General features: G+C 41.5%; 3 protein-coding genes across 18 annotated transcripts in view; 2 read left to right on the forward strand and 1 right to left on the reverse strand.

Annotated features, from left to right (window-relative positions):
- Positions 1 to 4,698, reverse strand: part of LOC108260491 (neurexin-1a) — a 284,791-nt gene extending 280,093 nt beyond the window's left edge. For all 15 annotated transcript variants that reach the window (XM_053677458.1, XM_053677457.1, XM_053677447.1 and 12 more), the window contains exons 1-2: positions 4,561 to 4,698; positions 1,906 to 3,085 (exon numbers count right to left, since the gene is read on the reverse strand). In XM_053677458.1, the coding sequence (XP_053533433.1) occupies positions 1,906 to 2,623 (718 nt within the window). In that variant the 5' untranslated portion in view covers positions 2,624 to 3,085; positions 4,561 to 4,698. The remainder of the gene's footprint in view (positions 1 to 1,905; positions 3,086 to 4,560) is intronic.
- Positions 4,699 to 9,317: 4,619 nt separating this feature from the next.
- mogs (mannosyl-oligosaccharide glucosidase) lies at positions 9,318 to 14,209 on the forward strand. Of its 2 annotated transcripts, XM_017460842.3 has the most exons (6): positions 9,318 to 9,449; positions 10,016 to 10,079; positions 10,647 to 11,009; positions 11,191 to 11,414; positions 11,571 to 11,764; positions 12,089 to 14,209. In XM_017460842.3, exons 3-6 carry the CDS (start codon positions 10,664 to 10,666, stop codon positions 13,845 to 13,847), a joined length of 2,523 nt encoding a protein of 840 aa, XP_017316331.1. In that variant the 5' UTR covers positions 9,318 to 9,449; positions 10,016 to 10,079; positions 10,647 to 10,663; the 3' UTR covers positions 13,848 to 14,209. The 2 variants fall into 2 exon arrangements, with proteins under 2 accessions (XP_017316331.1, XP_017316330.1); XM_017460841.3 differs by lacking the exon at positions 10,016 to 10,079 and having other exon boundaries at positions 9,323 to 9,449.
- Positions 14,210 to 14,347: 138 nt separating this feature from the next.
- LOC108260492 (mannosyl-oligosaccharide glucosidase) lies at positions 14,348 to 25,647 on the forward strand. The gene is made up of 5 exons (XM_017460839.3): positions 14,348 to 17,996; positions 19,872 to 20,236; positions 21,000 to 21,223; positions 21,994 to 22,187; positions 23,233 to 25,647. Exons 1-5 carry the CDS (start codon positions 17,977 to 17,979, stop codon positions 24,989 to 24,991), a joined length of 2,562 nt encoding a protein of 853 aa, XP_017316328.1. The 5' UTR covers positions 14,348 to 17,976; the 3' UTR covers positions 24,992 to 25,647.
- The last annotated feature ends 910 nt before the right edge of the window (positions 25,648 to 26,557 follow it).

The following is a 26,557-nucleotide window of genomic DNA, read 5'->3' on the forward strand; positions in this document are numbered from 1 at the left end:
CAGCACTATCCCTAACCCAGCACTTTCCCCAACCCATCCCTATCCCTAACCCATCCCTAACCCAGCACTATCCCCAACCCATCCCTAACAATAATCCTAACCCAGCACTATCCCCAACCCATCCCTAACCCAGCACTATCCCCAACCCATCCCTAACCCAGCACTATCCCTAACCCAGCACTATCCCCAACCCATCCCTAACCCAGCACTATCCCCAACCCATCCCTAACCCAGCACTATCCCCAACCCATCCCTAACCCAGCACTATCCCTAACCCAGCACTATCCCCAACCCATCCCTAACAACAACCCTAACCCAGCACTATCCCTAACCCATCCATAGCCCTTAACCCCTCTCTGCTCCAGGGGTGTGTCTGACAGGCTGGGGTATGCGAAGAAAACAATTTCACTGTGCTCTACTGTATATGTGACCAATAAAGACTCATTATCCTTATTATTATCATCATCACTAACCCCAACCCATCACTAACCCAAACCCTAACCACATCACTAACCCCAACCCATCACTAACCCAAACCACAACCCTAACCCAGTACTATCCCCTACCCAAATGCTTACCCAAACCCATCACTACCCTATCCTCAACACTTTTCCTTCTCCTACACAGGGATTACGTCACAGGCGTACCAAATCCTGCGTGACTCCAACTGCAGAGCAGCTTAGAGGATGTCACACAAACATTTTTAGCTAATGTGGTCTTCCAGGAACCAATCAAAAGGTCATGATGAAATGTTTTAAAGGTCATGCTCATGACAACTGATTAATGATTCCGATTACAGGTGGCTTGAAATATGGGACCGTAGAACTCCTACACAACAACAACACCACCACCACCACATGGGAACTCAATTTCAAGTTCAACTACAGTGTAATGATTCAGAAATTCAAATCCAGTCCATATTTGATTTTTTTTTTTTTTTTAAACTTACTTATTACTAATATTATAGTGGAATAATTAAAAGGTTTTTAATAATTTAAAAAGAGAGCTTAAATGCCTGTGTGCTATTTAATAAATTACTAAAAAACAAGATTTTAACTATATCTTTATTATATTTAATATAATTTTTGAAGAATACATTTATTTTGTATATATTATGTAATATATTTTATTACATGTTTAATTAGCTATATACATATACATTAAACATCAGATTTTCAAGTCCTAACAGTAGACAAAGAGAACCCAATTAAACGAATGAGACATAAATATTACACTTGGTCATTTATTTATTGAGGAAAATGATCCAATATTACATATCTGTGAGCGGCAAAAGTATGTACACCTTTGCTTTCAGTATCTGGTATCTGTCTGACTGTAGATCGGTGGAGTCCAAACTCTTTAGAGATAGTTATGTGACCTTTTCAAGCCTGATGAGCATCAGCAACTCTTTTCCGGAGGTCCTCGGAAATCTCCTTCGTTCGTGCCATGATACACTTCACAAACATGTGTTGTGAAGCTCAGACTCTGATAGATCCCTTAAATAAAACAGGGCGCTCACTCACTCACTCACACCTGATCGTCGTTGCATTGATTGAAAACATCTGACTCTAATTTCACCTTCAGATTAACTGCTAATCTGAGAGGTTCACAGTGCTGCGTTTACGTAGCCAGCTAGCTTAGCCTGATAGCGTTACACATGCGGTAAGACATGCATAGTTTTTATAGATAGTGTAAAGTAGGCTAGTGCTATTTTCATTTCATATGAAAGACTTCACTGTTGTTTTTTAAAAAAAAAAAACAATAACAACAACAAAAAAAAACATGCTACCAGTAAATATTTATCAAGAAATAAAAGTTCTAAAGAGTAAAATTAACACTCGGAATTAGCATATTTTTATTTTCTGTGGAACTAAAAAGAACAGAGAAGAGATCCGGATCTCTTACCTTCGGTGCAGTCTTTTCCCTGAAATCCCGTCTCGGAGCAGTTGCAGGTGGGTTCGTTGTCGATGACGCTGCAAACTCCTCCATTGAAGCAAACGTTATCGTCGTCGCATGCGTCACTGTCCACTCCTGCGCTGTTCAGAATAACAGGCACCGACTCGTTGACTTTCAAGTCTGTTATCCAGCCTTCGAAGGGAACTTGGTCCTTCACGGCGTTCGACGTCAGCCGCAGCGCCACGGACCGTAGCTCCGGCGGTATCCCACCTAAGAACAGGTGACTGAACACGGTCATGTCCCGTCTCTTGGACTTCACCTCCACCCACTTGACCTCGTTGTCCACGACGAGCGTGGTGTTCTGGAAGTTCCTCTTTACCGTGACGGCATGCCACTGGTTGTCGTCGACCGGCACGTCCGAGAGCACGGCGACCGGCTCAGCGCAGAAGATCGAGAAGCGGAGACTGAGCTTGCCATTGTTCATGAGCAGCTCGAGGAAATCGCAGAAGCCCTCGTCGTCGAAGTACACCAGGAGTCCGCGGGAGCTCTTGGTTTTCATGTTGAAACTCATCTCGCTCTCGCAGCAAGCGTTCCACATGGGGAATGCCATCCACTGCCCCTGGGCACCGGAGAACTTCAGGCTGGCGCTGGCGTCCACCATGGTGCACACAAAGAGTCCGACCCAGAGCAGACGACCCAGAGCGCCGGGACACATTTGCGGGACCATGACGAAGCTGATGGTTCCTAAAAATCGTTTAAAAAAAAAATGTTCTCGGAACGAATCCCACGGCTCAATGGAGACTGGTTTCCAAAAAAACCCCAACGACCTCGGCTCTGCTGCTGAAGGGCAGAACTGGTATCCTCGCCATGAATCCTACACCGTGGGAGGGATTAGAACCTCCTAAAGAGAACATTCTTCAGCCAGCATTAGACAAGGCACCAAGGTTAGTCCTGTAATGAATCAGCAGTGCTCTCAGTGCTCTCCTGTTCTTCTCTCTTCTTCTTTATGATCCACGCTCCTCATAGTCCGAGGAGAACGTATACACGACCGCGCAACATGCTAAACGCTACGCTCAGGCTTATCAGGTCAGATTAAACACACACGGAGACGTGCGAGACGCTCACGCTGTCGAGTCGTACAGCACAACAGTCATCATTTTTCATAACACCATCACACTGCGTACCGAGCCTGAAGAGATACGAAAGGAAAGGAAGGAAGGAAGGACAGAGGGAAGAAACAAAGAAAAAATAAAGGAAGAAAGAAGGAAATAGAAAAAGAAAAATGAAGAAAGATAGATTTGTTCGTCGTACAGCACCAATAACATGACGTTTATTAAAAATGACTGATATTACACTCTTGGGGGGGGGGGGGGGGGGGATGGTTCCCTCTAGAACCTTAACTTCAAAACACTCAGAGGGACATTTGTTTGTCCCCCTATAGGAACCCTTACATAGAAGGTTCTATGTGGAACTCTACACCAGAGGAAAAAAAAATAAAAAAGATTCATGGGAATCACTTTTGGGAATCTAAGATCCGTTAATTATGTAAGGAACCCTTAGAGAACCCTTTTTGTTTCGCTTTGAAACGAATAGTAAAAATGGGTTCTTCGAGGGTTCTTTGAAGAGTTTCTTGGGCAGCGAAGAGTTCTAGGCTGCCACACAAAAGGTTCTACATGGAACTTGGTTTGAGGGGAGGAACCACTCCTTAGTAGCGCCAAAGAGAGAGAACCAAAGAACATTTAAGGGTTCTACATTCATTTTTAACCTTGTTTATTTGATTAAACAGGCTTTTTATTCTCTCTTTTTTGTTGTTTGTACATTTTTTAGGAAACAAAGTGAATTTTTTTTGTCTGTTTATTTTTTTTATACATGGTTCTAATTTTACAACTGCAGAATGAATTTGATTTCAGTTCATGTCACGATGAGTCAAAGCTTTATCAATATATCAACCACACTGCATTAGATATAGGATGAGTGCTCAGTCGCTCAACACACACACACACACACACACACACACACAAACACACACACAAACACACACACTGCATTGTTTTATCTACAGGCACGCACATGAACTCTACCTGTGCACTTTTTATGCCTTTTTTTATATAAAAAAAAAAAAAACAGTAGGTGAAATTGTCATGGTTGGGTTGTTTTGGGTGAGAACAGAACAGCCGGTTCTGTGCAGAACGGACACCCTGTTGCAGAACCCATGCAGGAAATGCACGAATGTCACACCTTCATAACACGTTATTAAGCACATAACACTTAACTTGTGAGATTTTAGCGCAACTTACACATTCTCCTCTTTCTCTCTCTTTGTTTCAGGAACGCACATTAAGCAAACCCTTTTACACTCTTCACTATGCAACACACACACACACACACACACACACACACACACACACACACCCTGATCATTTTCCATCCCAGATTAAACAGGAAAAGAAAGGAAGGATGGTAGTAAGTCAGTCATTACGCAGCTACAGTGTTTATACCTCTGGCACGGAGTGCTGCATCAACGCGTCCTGCCTCAGATTATAATAATAATAATAATAATAATAATAATAATAATAATAACAATAACAATAACAATAACAACAACAATAAGCAGCAATTATTTTTTAAAAATCAATCATGCAGTTATCGAATAAATAGGTTTACCTCAGATGCTCTGCAAGTTGTGATGGAGAGAATCCGCTGTGTTTTGTGCGGAGAGAGAGAAATAGAGGGAGAGAGAGAGAGAGAGAGAGAGGAGGAGGAGGAGGAGAATGAGATGCCGCTCTGCTTGCATTGCCAGGCTGAGACTGAGAGAGGGTCATGTGACATGGCTCCGGAGTGGGCAGGGCTTTGGCGGCGCTGCAGCACCTTGGGCAGCTCCGTATACACACACACACACACACACACACACACACACATCCTATTCACTATCCATTCACATGGTTATTGTTGCTCTTTAAAATACTTCTAGTGCTCTTTAAATTTCACACACACAATCAAACTTTAGGCCTTGTACTTATAAATATGAATCAAAAAAGTGTGTATTCATCAGCATGAACTTTATATATATATATATATATATATATATATATATATATATATATATATATATAGAGAGAGAGAGAGAGAGAGAGAGAGAGAGAGAGAGAGAGAGAGAGAGAGATATGTCTATAGGCAAAATTCCCATTGCACCTGGTGTCGTTATTAAAGACCTTGCTATTGGTTGGGAAGATTTCATCATGCAGCACGCAGAGAAGGTGAAGGAGCTTCCCAAATTTCTAACGGACGACTTTATTGACCGAGGCTCGGACAGAGAAAGCACCAGAATGTCATTAAGTGCATCTCGGTACGATAATACGCAGGTGGAAAGTTCTTGGAATCACGACCTGGGATGGATGCACCACGCATGACTTCACAACACGCGGAGAGAGAGAGAGAGAGAGAGAGAGAGAGAGAGAGAGAGAGAGTCACTCGAAAAAGAGTTGCAGGACGACCTGAAAGCAGCAGAGAACGACGATCGTCATACCGCATCGTCTCTGTTCCTCAACCTCACGCTAAACTCGTCTGTGAAAAGAAAACGACACTACAGATACAAATGAGGTTCTTGATGCTCGTCAATCTTCCTTTCTTTCATTATTTTTGATGAACTGTACCTGAATGGCGATTGTGTTTAAACTTGTTGTCTTTCGATGATCGTTGAGTTGTAAGGATGCTCACTCAACCTATTAATGCACTAACATTACACAGCCCCTCCAGGATTTTGCGATCGCAGAAATGAAACACAAAATCAAGCGAACTCCGCGATATTCAGAGGAGCGTGTAATTTTTATAAATTACCGCAGATTTACTGCAGGTTCGGGCCGAGACGCGTCACGTGACATCATGACGAGCGTTCAACCGAAGCCCTCGTCGACTCACGTGCGTCGAACATGAGTCTAGCTAAAAGGTCACGTTTACCAACAAATATCACCGCGAAAGACAATTTCGCAAATTTAAGTACATTTTCGCCAAAACTCCACAAGTTGCACAGCAATTTTTCTTTAAAATCCGTAGCAAAATCGAGCATTTTTTTGGCCGCAACAATCGCAAGAAAGATCAGCGAAATCCTGTACGGACTGATTACAACGTTTAAATCGGTTAAATCTTGGTGGCCTCGCACCTGCGGGGTTGGGGGATCAAATCCCGCCTCCATCCTCCGTGCATGGAGTTTAAACGTTCTCCCCATGCTTCGCGGGTTTGCTACAAAGACATGTATTATAGACTGATGGGCAGAAGAATGAAGAACGCTTTAGGGATTTTGATTTTAGCTTCTTTAAAAAAAAAAAAAAAAAAAAAAAAAAAACCATGACAAAAAAACAAACAAACAGTGAACACACTTTTCCAGTAGCCTTCGACTATTATATTTTGTAATAAATGTGTTGTATCAGTAAGGGTACCATTGAGACCCATTACATGTCCCGTCTCAGGAACCAACAAGACCAGGCACAGGATTTCTAGCTTGGAACCTTTTCTCATATGGTTCCCCAAGAGGACAACAAAATAAAGTTTCTAGATTTAACCTATTGTAAGGGTATGTAGTACAGGGATTCCCTGACGAGTCCACTTCCCTCCTAGGGACACTTTCTGATAGGTAAACTCTACATAGAACCCTTAGGACAAGGTTTGGGTTCTAGATTAAACTAAAAGTGTATATTTGGCCAGTAACCTTCAACTAATATTGTTTATCGTACATTTGTTGCATCAGAAAAGGCTCCAAGCGGAACACTTTGCTTGTCAGAAAAGTGTATTTCTCGCACCTTTAATTATTGGGTTCTATTTAGAACTTTTAAGGCTTCCTTAAAAAGAACCACCATGGAGTAGTTTTATTTTAACAATTACACAACATTGTTTATAATATCATTTGACACCAGCATGCATTCAGTGATGCAGTGCTTTCTTTCTTTTTGTTTTAAATGTTTTTCTCCAACGTAATCATACATCAAAATTGGTGAATAAAATATAAAAATATAAAATAAACATTTATTCACCATTCATGAACATGCATGATAACAGTAAACAGATAAAATCTGGAAACTATCCTTAGATCACGTAGGTGTTCAATTATAGGTAGGTGCTGTATTAAATTTTTTAAAAAATGTCTATTATTTAGATTTGCATTTTTCAAAATGTCTATTCTAAAAAATAAACAGTTCATGAACATTAATCATTCAAATTATATATATTTGGCTTGAAACTGTATTTCCTACATTTAAGCTCTATAATAGATTGGAGATTAGATTAAAAGTAAAAGATTCATTAAAGAATCATTAAACTGTACTGAACTAAATGACTCGAATCACTACAAAAGAGTCATTTTGCACATCACTGGTATTTTATCTCATTTTGTACACATCAGGATGGAACAGTGGTTATTACCTGGGGTTATATGGATTCTGTTCGTTCTCTGTATGATTAGAATGTAATTATGAAAATCCCAGCAAAAGATAGGTTCTCTTCTGAGTCCCGTTCCTCTTGCGGTTCCTTCCTTAAGCTTTTCCGTCACCACTCTCACCTGTGGTTTGTGTATTAATGATTTAGCTATAGATCCAGATTTCTTTTTGACAAACTTCAATTATATTAAACGGAAAGAATCTGTGATGTACTGTATGTTCATAAAATAATGCAGTATTTCTTGCAATATTTCTCCCATGCATCATCTGTGTTCTGGCTCCATCTGCTGTCACACCCAAAGGAAGACCCATAACACCCCCCTGCTATCATATTTCATGCAAATCTTGGCACTTTTTTTTTTTTTTAAATCAAGCACAGATGGAGAGAAAAAACCCACCTTGGCTTTGTTCGTTGATGGAAAATGATGAACTTATTCTAATTGTGTGATTATGTGAGCACAAAGCCCGTGCTTATTACTTCTGGTAATTATTTTATTCTAACTATTTCCCCGGAGACGTCGGATGATGACAATTCATCAAAAAAGAGCTATGCTTTGTTGAACTCTGTAATTGCAATGGCTTAATCCCATTACCTTCTCAGTGCTGGTTCTGACTTGCACATAAACAAATGTTGGCTTGCATCTTTATGTATGTATGTATGTATGTATGTATTTATTTATTATTATTATTATTATTATTATTATTATTATTATTATTATTATTTTATAACAGTCATCCTTTTACACTATGAATGTTTCTTTTTGGATGGTTCTATGAGACCATCATAGACAAAAAAACAAGAGGGTTCTTCAAGTATTTATTGGTTAATGTAATGTTGCAAAGCCTCTTAAACTGGATCTATTTTCTGAAAAGAAAACAATCGTAGCCTTGTAAAGGGTGTGGTATGAAATACAAATGACTGCGAATCACTTTCTTTTTGGTCATTAAAGAATTTCTACTTATTTATACTTGAAACCCTACATATAACTTTTAACTCATAGAAGTACATTTATTTCAGTTTAAACTTTTCTGAAATGGTTATTCCTACAACAGAACTAAATGGTAAGCAGAGCATACATATTAACTGGGTGTGTGTAGCATGCTGACCATCAGAACCATTCCAGATTTATTCCACTTTTAATGTTATTATAAGCTTCAGTCTTGCTGGAAGGCTTTCCATTGGATTTTGGGGCGTGGCTGTGTGGATTTGTGATCATTCAGTTACAAGAGCATTAGTGAGGTTGAGGTCAGGTGCTGATGTTGGGATGTTGAGAAGGCTCCAGTTCCAGCTCATCCAAATGTGTTCAGTGGGGTGAGGTCAGGGCAGGACACTTGAGCTCTTTTACCTTATTCGAACCTTAACAAACCATGTCTTCATGGAGCTCGCTTTAGTGCACAGGAGCATCGTCATGCTGGAACAGGTTTGGGCCTCTTAGTTCCAGTGAAGGGAAATTGTAAAGCTACAGAGTACAGAGACGTTCTATATGATTGTGCTTCCAACTTTGTGGCAACAGACTGAAGAAGAACCACATATGAATTTGATGGTCATGTGTGCACATACTTTTGGCCAAATAATCTATTCATTGATCTTTGGTAACTACAGTGTTGGTGGTGGATCCAGATCCCATCGAGATTATTCATTCATTCATTTTATCAGGGCACAGTCACATTTCTCCATACACCTGCACTAGCTTACGAGTCAATATCGCCCTTTCCAATATGGCCGACAAGTTAACGTTATCAAGCAGTTCTGTCCATGACCCGGCAGCGCCATTTTGCTTACGTCACATCGGTGGTTACGTCACCACCGAGAACGCACCGAGTGTGAGTTATGTCTCGAAGGTTCTAGCAGCTGTTAATAGCGAACTAGATTTCGCTTCATTTTTGCTTAAACACGCGAATAGCTTCCAAATGCCAGACATTTCCAGACAAGCGCCCTACACGGATAGAGCGTGACATCTCGAGCATGCGTGAAGAACTATCGCGAGAGTTTTAGGAGCGACGAAGAAGAACCACCGACCAATCACGAAAGAGATGACTAAGACACGCACCGTCATCCCCGGAAGTGACCGAGCTGCCTGAAGCAGGTGGAGATGTTGAAGTCGAGATTTACGTTGCGTTAAGGTAACAGAATTCTGTTGTAAACCGTGACAGTTTAGCATTTTAACAGTCATACTCCTGTAATGTGCAACTCGGCTTTAAAAATAATAAAACAAAAAGCTTAAACATAAGCTAAGGCGCTACGGAAGGAGTTAAATGTGTTAATTCATCCTGTATTTCCGGCTCCCGTTAGGAAGAACAACCTAACGGAACTAACAACAACACCCATAATCAATTACTATTATAATTATATCTATACTATGCGTATAGTTTCAGAAATCTAAAATAATATGAATATAGACCTAAAAACACAGGTATCAAAAATATATAGCTTACACAGCTTGAATCCCATACATCACAAACATGTATGACGTTGTACTCATCAGACATGATGAACATTTCATATGAACATTCATAATCCCGAGGTCAAAACTCCACCTAAAGTCATTCAGTAGTTTACTTAAAAAAAAACTTTATCGCCTTAAAAAGGTGCAGTCTGTAACGATCACATCATTTCAGAAGTACTGTCGAAAAACTGCGATCTGTCTTGTTGCTTCATTTCAGTCTTCTGCTTGTGTTTAACATGACAGGTGATAAAGAGGTGGAAAAGTGTCTCCACTCCTATCTAGAGCCCCGTCCCCTTTTCCTTAAAAGGTAAATAAAATTAATGGCACTTGGCAGATACCCTTACCCAGAGCGACTTACATTCACATCTCATTTAAAAAAAAAAAAAATACAAAATGATCATATTAAGAAGGATTAATGATTCATCTTAAGAAGGAAAGCTTAATGGCTCTAGCTTCCTAAAGAGCTGCTATTTGGAACACTGTTGTGGGGTTGTTTTATTATTATTATTATTATTATTATTATTATTATTAAGGGTTTTCCGAGAGGAGCATGCTAGATTTTCCACTAGTAAGGACTCTTATTTCAGCTCATAAAAACTGAACAAAGTCTCTTATTCATTCATCCTTCATTTAAATGTTAACTCCAAGGTTAATGGTTAATAATGTTTTAAGGAGAGAGAGAGAGAGAGGACTAACAGGGCACACTCTGATGACATTATCAAGCAGTTTAGGTTCAAAAAGTACAACAAAGGCATGTTAATCCATCTTGAAAATCACATTCCGGGTTGCTTATTTATTCCTGGGGTTACACTTCTTGTCTCCACATTATTGCTTTTCTTCTAGTCTTTAAATGAGCATTATGCCTCGATCTCAGCCAGGTCCGGTCCAAATATGGGGACGCTGAGGAAGAGGAACGTGACTGCAGATGGAGAGCCTCACTCTCAGAAAGAGGAGAAGCCTCCGGTCCGGAAGGAAAAGAAAAAAGGAAAGACAGATATTAGCAAAATCTTCATCAACATTTCCATCGGGTTGTGCATTTTCAGCCTCGTCTGGTTTTTTTATGCCCTGTACATGCGCTCGGCTTTGGCCAAGAGAGCAGTGACGCTTCATCCTTCGCCTCGGGTCTTAGATGCAAACAGCACCACAGCTGCCGTGTCTCCCGAGAGGTTCTGGGGCTCGTATCGGCCGCAGGTTTATTTCGGCATGAAAACAAGAAGTCCGAGATCTGTCGTTACAGGTACGACTGATTTTATTTATTGATAGGTTATTATCTTTAACTAGAGGTTTACACCCCAAGCCTGTGGTTAATACGAAAAAATGATGGAACCTTTAATATATGCGTAGACATCGACATATCTGAACATCGTGACATTGTTCTACCTTCAAGCTTACTTTAGTCCGTGTGTGCGGCTCTGTAGGCTTGATGTGGATGCGTCAGTTCTCTGCCATGGGCGTTAACCTGAGGCACACGTGTGAGCAGGGGGACCGGTTGCGATCCTACGGCTGGCTATTTCACGATGGCATCAACTTTGGCATACAGCAGATCCAAGACACAGATTTTAGTCTCACAACGACCTTCGTGAAACGTATGGGAGGGGAACATGGTGGCGACTGGGCGTGGAGAATCATAGGCAAGAAACACGTAAGTAATGCTGGGGGAGACGTTTATATTTGGTTTTTCCACTACTTCATATTCTCTTAAAATCATGCCGTCCTGAAGCTTTTCTTGATGCAGTTTCGTATTTGGCCACTTTGCCACACTCTCGTGTACTCACACCGTCATCATGGCTTTCTCCAGAGCACTTCCCCTCATGCTCCAGTTGTTTCGCTGATGTTCTACGTGGCTGCAGATACTCAGGGTTCCCTGCAAGCTCACATAGAGAATAGGACACGCCTGAGCCATGTTACAGGCACTTCAGACGAACTAGGAGACTTCAAAATCACTTTTGGCAAACCCACCGAAGGAGAGGCGTCTCCCGATAAATACGCCAGGTATTTCGCATGATAAAGCACATTTACACACATTCTTATTCTAAGTAAGAAAGAAGTGCTATTTCTATTTTCTGTTACTATTTTACACGGACAGAAACGTCATAGGCCTCGCCATTATTAAACAACAAACGCAGTCAATCAGTCAGTTGCATGAAACCAAATTACACCAGCTGCAACCCGTATAATGCAGTCGGAAATTAAATAAATATTAAACCGGGAGTATAATAAATGTGGGGAAGATTCAGAATATGTATATATTTTTTACATGTACGTATATCATGTAGATATTGTATTAAGCTTCCATGGTATGTCTCTTCTCCACAGCTATAATTACTTGCAGACGCTGAGCCCTGGTCTGGACCAATTAACAGACATCGTGAAGAACAGCCTGAGTCGCAGATTTGTTTTTAGTCCATCCAGTGCCAAGAAGAGTCTTTACATTGCTGTGGATACCTACAGACCTCCTCTGCAAGCGCAAAAAGATAACCGCATCCAGAGTGACTTTGTGGTGCACCAGGTTACTGTCCAGGTTCCCTTCCAGATTGAGGTTTTGTTTGAGTCTGGAAGTTTCCATGACCGACCCAACCAGTTGAAGGGCTCGGTGCTGACTGAGGAGCTTACGAGGCTGAAGTTGTCTTACAATGAGAAGTTTGAGAAGACGTTCGGACTTCAGAATAAAGAGTTTACTCCAGCCCAGGTGAGGTTTGGCAATGCTGCTTTAAGCAACATGCTTGGTGGTATGGGCTACTTTTTTGGACAGTCAGTGGTGCGGTCACCATATAGCGAGCACCCCATATTTTACCCAGAGGGTGCCTTGTTCACTGCTGTGCCCTCCCGCTCCTTCTTCCCAAGGGGTTTCCTGTGGGACGAAGGCTTCCATCAGCTCCTCATCCGTAAGTGGGACCCCCAGGTGACGCGGGAGGCTCTTGCTCATTGGTTGGACTTGATCAATGTGGAGGGCTGGATCCCACGTGAACAGATCCTGGGTGATGAGGCGCTCAGCAAGGTCCCTTCAGAGTTTGTAGTGCAGCACACTGAAAATGCAAACCCTCCTACATTCTTTCTTGTCCTGGAGGAGTTTTTGGAGCACCTTGAGGCGCATCCAGATGCACCACAATTTCGGAATTCTCTACCTTTCCTCCAAAGGTTGTACCCCCGACTGCAGACTTGGTTCGAGTGGTATAACACCACTCAAGCTGGACCCTTGCCCAGCTCCTACCGTTGGCGTGGCAGGGACAAGGACACCAACCTCTTCCTCAACCCTAAGACCTTGACTTCCGGGTTGGACGACTACCCCCGTGCATCACACCCTTCTGAGGATGAAAGACATGTGGATTTGTACTGTTGGATGGTGCTTGCATCACGGACCATGACGAGCATGGCGCGACTGCTCGGAGAACCCCATCAGGAATACGAGCGCACCTACCAGACCCTCAGCAACAACAGCCTTCTGAGTGAGTTGCACTGGTCTGAGCAGCTTCATGCCTTCTGTGACTACGGTAACCACACTCAGGCTGTATCACTGCAGCAAGAAAAGGTTGTTGTGCCACCTGGACAGATGAGGCACAAGTTACCAGTAAAACGCCTGGTACGGTCAGTACGCAAAGCCCCAAAGCTTCAGTACGTCAATGCGCTTGGCTACGTTAGTCTGTTTCCATTCTTGCTTCACGTCCTGACACCTGACTCCCAAAAACTCGAGCATATTTTGAAAGACATTCGAGATCCTGCTCGCTTGTGGACACCCTATGGCTTGCGCTCACTTTCCCGTTCAGACCCAATTTATATGAAGCGCAATACAGAGCACGATCTCCCTTACTGGCGTGGTGCTATATGGATCAACATCAACTACCTGGCACTAAGGGCGCTGCACCATTACAGCAGTATAGACGGACCATACCAGGAGACGGCTTCTGATCTCTATCAAGAGCTCAGGACTAACATCATCAATAACATTTACAAACAGTACCATGAGACTGGATATATCTGGGAACAGTACAGTGACAGCACAGGTCGGGGACAGGGTAGCCACCCTTTCACAGGCTGGTCAGCTCTGATTGTACTCATCATGGCTGAAGAATACTGACTCCCCTGCAGGTGCTGTATTCATCTATTAAATGTTCTCTGCTAATGAGGAAATGTTTAGTTGCTCGTTTAAAAAAATTAAAATAAAGAGAGTGTACGTAGGAGAACAAAATCTGATTTATTTTTTACGATGACGTACTGAGGTCTTTTTATAAATCGAACTTTCTACAAAATGGACGATCAGAGATTCACTTTTAACATGTGGTTAATGTTATATGTTTATGCTCAGGTGTCAGTTGCAATGGGATGTGTGAGTGTTTACAAACGCTATGACGAGAATTGTAATGTCAATTAAAAAAACCACAAGCTTTTTGTTCTGGAATTCAGGTGTGTTCAAAAGAATAAATCGATACCTGCCTGCAAGTTCCTTTTTTTATTGATTTGTTTTCATTTATTTCTGCATTCAAGACTAAAAAAATTACGTTTTTGTAATTACATGTACTTCTGTCATGTCAAGTCAACATTTAAATCTTAGAAAGCAGTGAAGGTTTTGAATTCCCTTACTGTTCCATGATGTCCTGCAAAGAGAAACCGCTTCCTTCTCAGACTCGTCATACGGGCTTGGCATGGTGAATAATACACAGAACAGTTTGTGCTTTCTTTATATGGTTACCAAGTTTCCTCAACTATAAAGTGAAACGGCTGTACCGGGACAATGGCTAACTCCAGTCTGAGGTAAGACCAGCATAAAAAAACCCGTGCGTTACTTTACTTAATAGTTTGTCAAAAATAAATACACATATGTGGTCTCATACTGTTTTGATGCATGTAGTCTTTATTCCAGTCAACTTGATTGTGTAACATGATAAAATAATCGTAATCATCCGAAAATATTATTCTTTTATAAAGTTCATGAGTTTAGACTTAAGACACAGATAACCCAATATACAATATAAATGACGTGAAATATAACATTTTAACCTGAAGATTTTTTAAAATATTTTTATGTGGACAGATATTTATTCACTGCTATTTGTGTGGACAGGAAGGTTTTTAAAAACAAATTCCAATACGGTGGAAAAAGTACACAAAATATGACATAAGGAAGAACGGGCTGAAAAAGCTTCTGAATGAACTAACGACAATCTCTCACCACACCCAAACTGATCACACAGTCAATATTTTTTGGAACGTAGCCACAATAAGGGCTGTATCGTATTACCTCATCACCACCTGATCTCGTGTACCAATAAGAACTCGACTTGTAAACATTTAGCAAGAAGGAACGCATTTTACCATGCAGGTCGCAGGTCTTAATTTAGCATGAATTACATTCATGAATTTAAGGTATTAAGTGTGTTAAATGAGAATTTTACATCGTCGGTTTTAGTCGAACACGTTCTTAATTTTGGTGTTATTTCAATATGTAGAAGACAGCAAATGGTTTATCAGGAAACATGTAGAATTATCCAATCACGTCAGGAAATGGAGGCTGAGACCGATGCACATGCCGGAGGAACAGCTTCAGGACAGTCCGTGTACATAATCCAAAACACAAGGCAAAGGCTTCGATCAGGCAATCAGCAAAGAAGATGAACTGGATAAGGATAAAACAGAAATGTAATGTTTGTAGGCCGTGTTGCATGCTGAGGACTGGAGATTGTTGACGGGGTTGATCTGGCACGTGGCGTCACGCATATTGGTACAGACCAAGAACTTCAGTTAATGTTCACATCAAACATCAAAAAGGGGGAAAATATGATCTTTGAGCATGGCATGATTGTTGGTACAGGATGGAATAATGGTAAATGGTCTGCACTTATATAGTGCTTTTTATTGGTTCTCATTCACACACACACACACACACACTAATGTGTACATGGTAGCAGAGCTGCCATGCAAGGCACTAACTGGCCATCGGGAGCAACTTGGGGTTCAGTGTCTTACCCAAGGACACTTCAACATGTGGAGTCACGTGGGCCGGGAATTGAACCGCCGACCCTACGATTAGTGGACAACCCGCTCTACCACCCGAACCACAGCCACCCCACGGTGGTGCGAGTATTTCTCAATGTTAGGATAGTGGGAGTTCCAGAGGGCCCTGACACCTGTACAACTGCTGCTGTAGCGGCCTTGTTAAAAGAGACGTTTGGTCTGGAGAAGGAGCCGGTTTTGGACCAGTCCCACCGGACCTTTCAGCCGAAACCCAAACCTGGTGAACGACCATGAGCTATTGTGTGCAGGTTCCACTATCACAGTGACTGTGTTGACATTTTACGCCGCGCGAGAGAGCTCCAGCGGATTAAAGTGATGGATTTGACCATCTCCGTTTTCCCTGACTACACAGCCAAGACAGCCCGGGCCCGGGCTGCGTTTAACGAGGTTCGGCGTCAACTTCGTGGTATTGCGGGCGCTCGCTATGGAATACTTCACCCAGCTCGGCTTCGCATTACATATAACGGTGTCCAGAAGGACTTTATTTCAGCGGAGGAAACAGGAGACTATGTTAAACTCTTGATATCGGGGTGAACTGCATCACCTACACAGCGGAGTCTTTTTCGCTCTTCTTTTATTTTTTGCACTCGGCCTTCCAGCTCCACAGAATTCAGATTCTTATTGAAGATATCGTCGTTGCATTACTCCACCTAGATTTTGTGGACCTACTCCTCTTAAATTTACTTCTGTATTAATGTGCTTCTCTGTTTTGATACTCTGATCGGGTTAGAGTTTCTGTTTATATAATTTTATTAGTGTTACCTCTTCGGCTTTACCTGCTACACTGTTATTTGTTACAAGTCTTTAAAAGGTAAGGACGTTATATTTATTATAGTGTGCAGACTGTTTATCAGTCTTGGTAATTTTGTTGGTTAGTCCAGCTTACTCTCCGAGTTGTTTTCACATTGTGGACAACGTTCGCTTTCTGTAGGATACACTACTGTCTCATTTGTTTATGGAGACTTTGGAGGATTGTGAGAGTAAGCAGAACATGCCAATGCTTTGAAGGATGTGATGTTATTTAATTGCGAATCTGTTTTTAGAGGATTTAAACCTAACATGGTGAACAAATTATATTATAGAATTCAGGCAATTTTACTAGGGTTACCTCATATAGTGTAGCAAGTAATAATCTGGAAAGACCTTTGTAATATCAGTCTAAAACTGGATTTAAAGAGAAGCAAATTAGTAAATGAATCACATGAAAATGTATCACTTGTATATGAATCACATGAAAATGAATCTCATGAAAATGAATCATACGGAAATGAATCACATGTAAATGAACCATATGAAAATGAATAAATAAATTAAAGACACAATTAAAGACATAATTGCTTGTTTAAAAAAAGAAGAAAAATGAGCATGTACGTAGGAGAACAAAATCTCTGATTTATTTTTCACGATGACGTACTGAGGTCTTTTTATAAATCGAACTTTCTACAAAATGGACGATCAGAGATTCACTTTTAACATGTGGTTAATGTTATATGTTTATGCTCAGGTGTCAGTTGCAATGGGATGTGTGAGTGTTTACAAACGCTATGACGAGAATTGTAATGTCAATTAAAAAAACCACAAGCTTTTTGTTCTGGAATTCGGGTGTGTTCAAAAGAATAAATCGATACCTACCTGCAAGTTCCTTTTTTTATTGATTTGTTTTCATTTATTTCTGCATTCAAGACTAAAAAAAAAAATTAAAAAAAGAAAAAAAAAAAAAAAAAAAAAAAAAAAAACCTGTTCTGACCCCTCCCCCTCAAACAATACTCCTATAATTACAGTGTTACCGTAACAAAATATTGTGTTCAGAAGTACGGGTGTAAAAGCTTAGTAACCAATTCATTGTTATGTAAGCGAATGAATCTGCGATTATTTCCCCCTCCGATGTCAGTATGAACAGAGGTTGGGGTGGTATTTTGCTCTAATGTAACAGGAAACGTACTTGATGAAGCTGAAATGTAAAACACAGAGGAATTACATGTACTTCTGTCATGTCGAGTCAGCGTTTAAATCTTAAAAAGCAGTGAAGTTTTTGAATTACCTTATTGATCCGTCGTGTCCTGCAAAGAGAAACCGCTTTTTTCTCAGACTCGTCATACCGGCTTGGCATGGTGAATAATACACGGAACAGTTCATGCTTTTTTAATCTTTTTATCATTTCCTCAACTATAAAGTGAAACGGCTGTACCGGGACAATGGCTAACTCCAGTCTGAGGTAAGACCAGCATAAAAAAACCTGTGCGTTACTTTACTTAATAGTTTGTCAAAAATAAATACACATATGCGGTCTCATACTGTTTTGATGCATGTAGTCTTTATTCCAGTCAACTTGATTGTGTAACATGATAAAATGATCGTAATCATCCGAAAATATTATTCTTTTATAAAGTTCATGTGTTTGAATAGACTTAAGACACAGATAACACAATATACAATATAAATGACCTAAAATATAACATTTTAACCTGAAGATATTTTTTTTTTTTTTAATTTTCTTTTTTGTATTTTTATGTGGACAGAGATTTATTATTTTCACTGCTATTTGTGTGGACAGGAAGGTTTTTAAAAACAAATTCCGATACTGTGGAATATGTTCGCAGTTTCAGCTTGATTTACGGTGGGAAAAGTACACAAAATATGACATAAGGGAAGAACGGACTGAAAAAGCTTCTGTATCAACTAACGACAATCTCTCACCACACCCAAACTGATCACACAGTCAGTCAATATTTTTTGTGAAGTAGCCACAATAAGGGCTGTATCATATTACCTTAACTCACACTAAAGTCATTGTTCTGGAGGTTGAAACCACAACTGCTTCATTTGCCTTCTGATCTCGTGTACCAATGAGAACTCGACTTGTAAACATTTAGCAAGAAGGAACGCATTTTACCATGCAGGTCGCAGGTCTTAATTTAGCATGAATTACATTCATGAATTTAAGGTCTTAAGTGTGTTAAATGAGAATTTTACATCGTCGGTTTTAGTCGAACACGTTCTTAATTTTGGTGTTATTTCAATATGTAGAAGACAGCAAATGGTTTATCAGGAAACATGTAGAATTATCCAATCACGTCAGGAAATGGAGGCTGAAACCGATGCACATGCCGGAGGAACAGCTTCAGGACAGTCCGTGCACATAATCCAAAACACAAGGCAAAGGCTTCGATCAGGCAATCAGCAAAGAAGATGAACTGGCACTTCAACATGTGGAGTCTCGTGGGTCGGGAATCAAACCGCTGACCCTACGATTAGTGGACAACCCGCTCTACCACCCGAATCACAGCCGCCCCATGGTGGTGCGAGTATTTCTCAAACAGCAGATGGGATTTTCACACACATTCGTCGGACATTCTATACACACACTATAGTGCCAGCAGTGAAGTTTTGTGGAGGTCCTTAATAATGGTCCGGGACTGTTTTTCAGGGTTTGGGCCCTTTAGTTCCAGTGAAGGGGATTGTTAATGCTACTGCATGCAAAGGCATTTCAGACAATTCTATGCTTTCAACATTGTGGGAACAGTTTGGGGAAGGTCCTTTCCTGTTCCAGCATGACTAAGGTAGATCCATAAAGACATGACTTGAGATTCTTGTGACCTGAACAGAGCCCTGGCCTAAACCGCACTGAACACCTGTGGGATGAACTGGTCCAACATAAGTACCTGACCTCACAAATACTCTTTTGAAGGAATCGGCACCAATTCCCAAAGACACACAAAATCTTGTAGAAAGCCTTCCCAAGAGAGTGGAGGCAGGTGTAGCTGCAAAATGGGGTGGCTTATTAATACCCAAGGTTTGGAAATTGGATGTCCAACATGCTCATATAGATGTGACATTCAGGTGTCCACATACGTTTGGCCATATAGTGTAGCACAAAAAAAAAAAAAAAAAAAAAAAAACCATTCATGTTTGGTTATTTGTCTCTAGATGGCACATCAAATCTGATCAAATTCATCAATAAAACCATTCCATTTTACTCGCATTTCACTTAAGCTCAGAATCCTTTGCTGCTCTCCCACCGATCAGACCCGCACATGATCCCAATGTGAATTAGTTCTAGTCTTAACTGAGCATTGTGCCTCAATTTCAGGCAGGCCAACACAAATACAGGAAGGCAGAGGAAGAGGAACATCATCGTAAATGGAGAGACTTGCTCTCAGAAGGAAGAGAAACCACCAGTTCCTTCCCAGAAGAAAAAGAAGATAAGAATGACCATTAGTAAGATCTTCATCAACATTTCCATCGGGTTGTGCATTTTCAGCCTCGTCTGGTTCTCCTACACCCTGTACATGCGCTCGGCCTTGTCCAGGAGAGCAGTGACGCTTCATCCTTCACCTCGGGTCTTAGATGCAAACAGCACCACCGCCGCCGTGTCTCCCGAGAGGTTCTGGGGCTCTTATCGGCCGCAGGTTTATTTCGGCATGAAAACAAGAAGTCCGAAATCTGTCGTTACAGGTACGACTGATTTTACAGCTCATTTATTGACTCACACAATTTAACAACTCTAACTTTCATTTTTTAGCATTTTTCTCCTTTAAGAAGATTAAAATGGACATTTCCAGGCCAAATTTCATATTTACAGTGTGTTCATGCCATAGTTACAGTCGTGATGAGATCTGATCTTTTCACACCTAGTTAGGAACGTTCTCAAAACTTCAGTATAACAGTGTGTGGTGTCTTATTATAAAGAAATACGAGTCAGCAAACACAAACACAGTTCTACAGGATTATAACATCATGTATCTATGAAGTTAAATCCAGACATTATAAGACTGTTGTATAATTTGTGCATCTACTCATCTTTATTTTTTAGCACTGACCACATAACTGCAGAGTTTAGCTTTCTATCTGTGCACATTTCCATACAAATTTCTCATTTATGAGTCGATGGACATAAACAGCTTTGAGTCTCTGAGACACTAACTTTTGAAAGTTCTGTTCGTGACGTACCGTGATATAATCACAGAATCAACAACACGATATGCTACTTCAAATAAACTATAAGATGAGGTCGAGTTAGTCATTTCTATGCAAGTTCACACACTATCTTAATGTCTTTCAGATAGAAAAATCAAACTATGTAGTTATTATATGGTTAATACTAAATAAATGAAGCAACTTTTACTATATTTGTGTGTAAATGATTATCATCTTATTTCCTGACTTGCACCGAGTTCCCCCATCATGCTTATGGCAGTCTGTATATGTGGCTCCGTAGGCTTGATGTGGATGAGTCAAATCTTGGACAATGACGTGAAGCTGAGGCACACGTGTGAGCAGGGGGATGGATTGAGTTCCTTTGGCTGGCTGATGCACGACGGGGTTAATTTTGGCATGCAGCAGATCCGGGACACCGAGTTCACCCTGACGACGACTTTCGTGAAACGCCTGGGAGGGGAACACGGTGGGGACTGGACCTGGAGAATCACAGGCAGGCAGCACGTATGTATAGATGGTGGATACATTTATATTTAGTCGGCAAAATGTGATGATAAACGTCAAAAGGACAGCTGCTGGTTTATACCAGCGTGTTCTAGTCAGTAATGCTAATACTTTTGATGCAAACTGAAGTGCAGGGAAAAATGTAAAGTGTCATCTTTGATATGGTTTGTAAAGCAAATGTCGTAAGACCTTTGGAAAGGAACAAGGAAAAGGACCGAGAGCAGTTGAATAATGAGCATTTCATTAATGAGAAGCACAATTGTGACCCAATATTGGCTAATTGTTGGACCAACATTAACAAAGGAGCACTGTTCATAACAGCCCTGACAACATTAGGCCGAGGTTGGCAACGGCACAATTTTCATAGCAACCCTAACAACAATGGCCCAAAGTCGGCCCATCATTGGCAAGGTCGCACATTTCATGATAACCCTGACAGTGTTGGACAAGCATTGCCGGCATTGCACTTTGAATAACAACTCTGACCACACTGACCCAAAGTTGGCCAACATCTATCACACTTTGGCAAGGGCTCAGTTTTTATTCAAACCCTGACGACATTGGCCGAACTTTGGAAATGGCGAACGTTTCTTAACAACCCTGTCAGCGTTGACCCAACCGAGGCCCACTGTGGTCCAACGATGGCAGTTCATGCACTTTTTCCATTTGACAACATTTGCCCAATGTTGTCCCTTCATTTGGCCCAACACTGATATTTGGTCCTTTCTCATCCTCTATTGTACTCACACCATCTTCTTCGCTTGTCCCAGAGCACTGCCCCTCATGCGCCGGTCATCTCACTGATGTTCTACGTGGCTACAGATACCCAGGGTTCCCTGCAAGCTCACATAGAGAATAGGACACGCCTGAGCCATGTTACAGGCACTTCAGAGGAACTAGGAGACTTCAAAATCACTTTCAAAAAACCTACCAACAGAGAGGAGGCTACCAATAAATACGCCAGGTATTTCAAATGATAAATCACATCTGGATAAAGTGTTTGTAATTAAAAACATGGTAAACTGCAGAACTGAAGGTTCCTGCAGGAAATGGCTGTGCTGAAACAAAAGCAGCATGTATTCCTGAATCAATCTGGGTTACACTCAACTGTATTTTGTTACTAACAATATCCAACAGGTGGCAGCTTAAAATAGGATCGGAATTTTGTTATTTGTGAAACCGAGCAAAAAACAAATCTGCCTGAATCTACCTGTGCTGAAACCAAAAGCAGGTCTGTCAGCAGTACGGGCGCCTAAATCTCAATCTCACCAGCTGCGACTCATAGTAAAAGTGCACCAGTAGTCTAAATAATGTAGGTAGGACTCAGTATATTTGGGGTTTTTTTGCTCAGTTTCACAAAGGAGAACATATTTAAGATCTTGTATTAAGCTGCCACCTGCTGGACATTGTTAGTAACAAAACACAATAAAGTCTAACCCAGAGGTTTGTGTAATTATGGCAGTCTTTTTTAAATTATATAACATTTTTTTTTTCTTGTTGAGAGTATTACTAAAACATTCCAAGTACAATGAAAATTATAGTAATTGCTACCATTTTTTTTTACTACATCATTAATAAATAACAGCAAATCATCAGGTATTTAGAATTTATTCATTAACGAATGTTTATTGATCATGTGCTTACAAAACTATGTTTTTACATGTAAAAAGCAGTAACTCACTCAAAATTCTAAATGTAAAAGAGCACTTTGCATACTCTTGAATTCTGTGTGAAAGCCATGAGAAATGCTTATAATATTCAGACAGAATGCCTACTTGGTTTACAGTATTTCACAGTGTTTTCAGAATAATGTTTGTCGTTCAATAACTTTGCCAAAACAACTGGAAAAAAAAGGTCTAATTTAGGCGACCTTTGATTCAGACATAATGTATCAATTATATGACTGCGATGTCAAACAGAACAGACACCAGAAGCCAGTGGGTAGCAGGGTATCATCATTAAGTCATCATATTATTCTCAACAAACCATGGTATGTCTCTTCTCCACAGCTATAATTACTTGCAGACGCTGAGCCCTGGTCTGGACCAATTAACAGACATCGTGAAGAACAGCCTGAGTCGCAGATTTGTTTTTAGTCCATCCAGTGCCGAGAAGAGTCTTTACATTGCTGTGGATACCTACAGACCTCCTCTGCAAGCGCAAAAAGATAACCGCGTCCAGAGTGACTTTGTGGTGCACCAGGTTACTGTCCAGGTTCCCTTCCAGATTGAGGTTTTGTTTGAGTCTGGAAGTTTCCATGACCGACCCAACCAGTTGAAGGGCTCGGTGCTGACTGAGGAGCTTACGAGGCTGAAGTTGTCTTACAATGAGAAGTTTGAGAAGACGTTCGGACTTCAGAATAAAGGGTTTACTCCAGCCCAGGTGAGGTTTGGCAAGGCTGCTTTAAGCAACATGCTTGGTGGTATGGGCTACTTTTTTGGACAGTCAGTGGTGCGGTCACCATATAGCGAGCACGCCATATTTTACCCAGAGGGTGCCTTGTTCACTGCTGTGCCCTCCCGCTCCTTCTTCCCAAGGGGTTTCCTGTGGGACGAAGGCTTCCATCAGCTCCTCATCCGTAAGTGGGACCCCCAGGTGACGCGGGAGGCTCTTGCTCATTGGTTGGACTTGATCAGTGTGGAGGGCTGGATCCCACGTGAACAGATCCTGGGTGATGAGGCGCTCAGCAAGGTCCCTTCAGAGTTTGTAGTGCAGCACACTGAAAATGCAAACCCTCCTACATTCTTTCTTGTCCTGGAGGAGTTTTTGGAGCACCTTGAGGCGCATCCAGATGCACCACAGTTTCGGAATTCTCTACCTTTCCTCCGAAGGTTGTACCCCCGACTGCAGACTTGGTTCGAGTGGTATAACACCACTCAAGCTGGACCCTTGCCCAGCTCCTACCGTTGGCGTGGCAGGGACAAGGACACCAACCTCTTCCTCAACGCTAAGACCTTGACTTCCGGGTTGGACGACTACCCCCGTGCATCACACCCTTCTGAGGATGAAAGACATGTGGATTTGTACTGTTGGATGGTGCTTGCATCACGGACCATGACGAGCATGGCGCGACTGCTCGGAGAACCCCATCAGGAATACGAGCGCACCTACCAGACCCTCAGCAACAACAGCCTTCTGAGTGAGTTGCACTGGTCCGAGCAGCTTCATGCCTTCTGTGACTACGGTAACCACACTCAGGCTGTATCACTGCAGCAAGAAAAGGTTGTTGTGCCACCTGGACAGATGAGGCACCAGTTACCAGTAAAACGCCTGGTGCGGTCAGTACGCAAAGCCCCAAAGCTTCAGTACGTCAATGCGCTTGGCTACGTTAGTCTGTTTCCATTCTTGCTTCATGTCCTGACACCTGACTCCCAAAAACTCGAGCACATTTTGAAAGACATTCAAGATCCTGCTCGCTTGTGGACACCCTATGGCTTGCGCTCACTTTCCCGTTCAGACCCAATTTATATGAAGCGCAATACAGAGCACGATCCCCCTTACTGGCGTGGTGCTATATGGATCAACATCAACTACCTGGCACTAAGGGCGCTGCACCATTACAGCAGTATAGACGGACCATACCAGGAGACGGCTTCTGACCTCTATCAAGAGCTCAGGACTAACATCATCAATAACATTTACAAACAGTACCATGAGACTGGATATATCTGGGAACAGTACAGTGACAGCACAGGTCGGGGACAGGGTAGCCACCCTTTCACAGGCTGGTCAGCTCTGATTGTACTCATCATGGCTGAAGAATACTGACTCCCCTGCAGGTGATATACAAGCCTTTTATACAGTAAATCAAACTTTCACCAAAATGAAATATCAGAAAAAATATTTCAGTTTTCAAACTTCTTTAACGTGATAAATCTATGCTCAGGTGTGAATTGCAATGGGATGTAAGAGCAGGGTATGGAATTCTGGTGTGCTCAAGAGAATAAATCAATACCAACCAGCAAGATCCTGTTTTTTTTTTTTTTCCTATATTGAACATTGAAAGACTTCAAAAAAGATTGAAAACTGCTTCAGATCAGATTGTCAAAATGTTAAAAAACAACCTTTAATCAGATGTTGAAATTGGCTCAATTAAAAAGAGATTTTAAATTTTAACCTCACATAACCTCATGCAAATCCCAAGGCAAGAAATAAGGCGGTTTCTAGCAACCCCTTCCTGACCCATGGTACGCACTGAAGCCAGATCTTAAGGTTTTTGACAGTCTTCATGGATAAAGCTGATTGAGCAAGCTCAACCAACAACAATGAAACTGTAGCGCTTAGCCCAGTCCATGACATTGTCTCTCCACCCTGACGAGTGAAGGCCAACAACTGACGTCGACTGACCGATTTTTTTGTTGCACATTGTTTCCATGGAGAGTCGTTGTGGTAGACGTGCAGTTCATGAGATTTTAATACAATGCTGTTAAAAAGCAGCTCTGTATATCTTCTGTGCTTTGCCTCGAAACATCTCTTTTGGTAAACTTCCTCTATCTCAGTTCTCAGTCTTTTCTTTCATACGGCCGTGCTGTTCACATGCCCGCACCACAGAGGGTCATGGCACCATCTCTTTCATGCCTGCAGTTTGAATAGATGCAGAGGCAGAGCTTTGCTGCAGGAGGGTTACAGTACTATAAATAGGCCTCCTCTCTGGCAGCTCAGCTGCAGCTTTTAAATGGCTAAAATAACTAGAATGCTCCGTTTCCTCCCTGCTTCATATCAACAGCTATCATGTTAAAGCCATCTATTACCTACAGCCTTTCTTGTGCCATCCCCTGCTCTAATAGAAGCTGTCCATTTCAGCTGATTTGATCAAAAGATACCATAGTTGATGGGTTATGCATCATGTTAATTAGACAAACTGTTGCCACCCCTCTTTTTGTATCAGCAACACACTAAATCCTTAATGACTGACAAACTGCTTGACCTTTTCACAAAACGGATCCCTCTTACACACGCGCAACCGTGAAAGGTATCACGGGAGCGATACGAGTACGAGTTGAACGCACAAGCAGTATTCACATCCCCTCACTCATTCGTGCAGAAACCATCCCCCATTTGAAATGCATGCCTTTGCCTTTGTAGTGTGTGCCTGATTGGTGTGACTAAAGCAGGCATTGCGCAATCGCTGGCCTCTTCCAAAGATTCGTTCTCAGTGAGCAACGGGATAATAGCCAAAACAGCATTAGTGGGATCTAACACACAGGCATAAATAAATGAGTCAGAGGGGCTTCATTTGCGCATTGATGAGATGCTGAACTTGCCTCTTTTGATCAGAGCAGTTGGGCTAAAACTGTATGAGTCAATGCACGGGGGAACAGTCAATGATCACCA

This window comes from Ictalurus punctatus, chromosome 29, assembly GCF_001660625.3.
Source record: "Ictalurus punctatus breed USDA103 chromosome 29, Coco_2.0, whole genome shotgun sequence".
Classification (NCBI taxonomy): domain Eukaryota; kingdom Metazoa; phylum Chordata; class Actinopteri; order Siluriformes; family Ictaluridae; genus Ictalurus; species Ictalurus punctatus.

Coding starts and splice junctions, on each gene's coding strand:
- mogs (XM_017460842.3), top strand. CDS start 10,664: ATGGGGACGCTGAGGAAGAGGAACGTGACTGCAGATGGAGAGCCTCAC. Junction 11,010..11,190: donor TCCGAGATCTGTCGTTACAG/GTACGACTGATT, acceptor GCGGCTCTGTAG/GCTTGATGTGGATGCGTCAG. Junction 11,415..11,570: donor GAATCATAGGCAAGAAACAC/GTAAGTAATGCT, acceptor GGCTTTCTCCAG/AGCACTTCCCCTCATGCTCC.
- LOC108260492 (XM_017460839.3), top strand. CDS start 17,977: ATGGCTAACTCCAGTCTGAG. Junction 21,224..21,993: donor GAATCACAGGCAGGCAGCAC/GTATGTATAGAT, acceptor CGCTTGTCCCAG/AGCACTGCCCCTCATGCGCC. Junction 22,188..23,232: donor GCTACCAATAAATACGCCAG/GTATTTCAAATG, acceptor TCTTCTCCACAG/CTATAATTACTTGCAGACGC.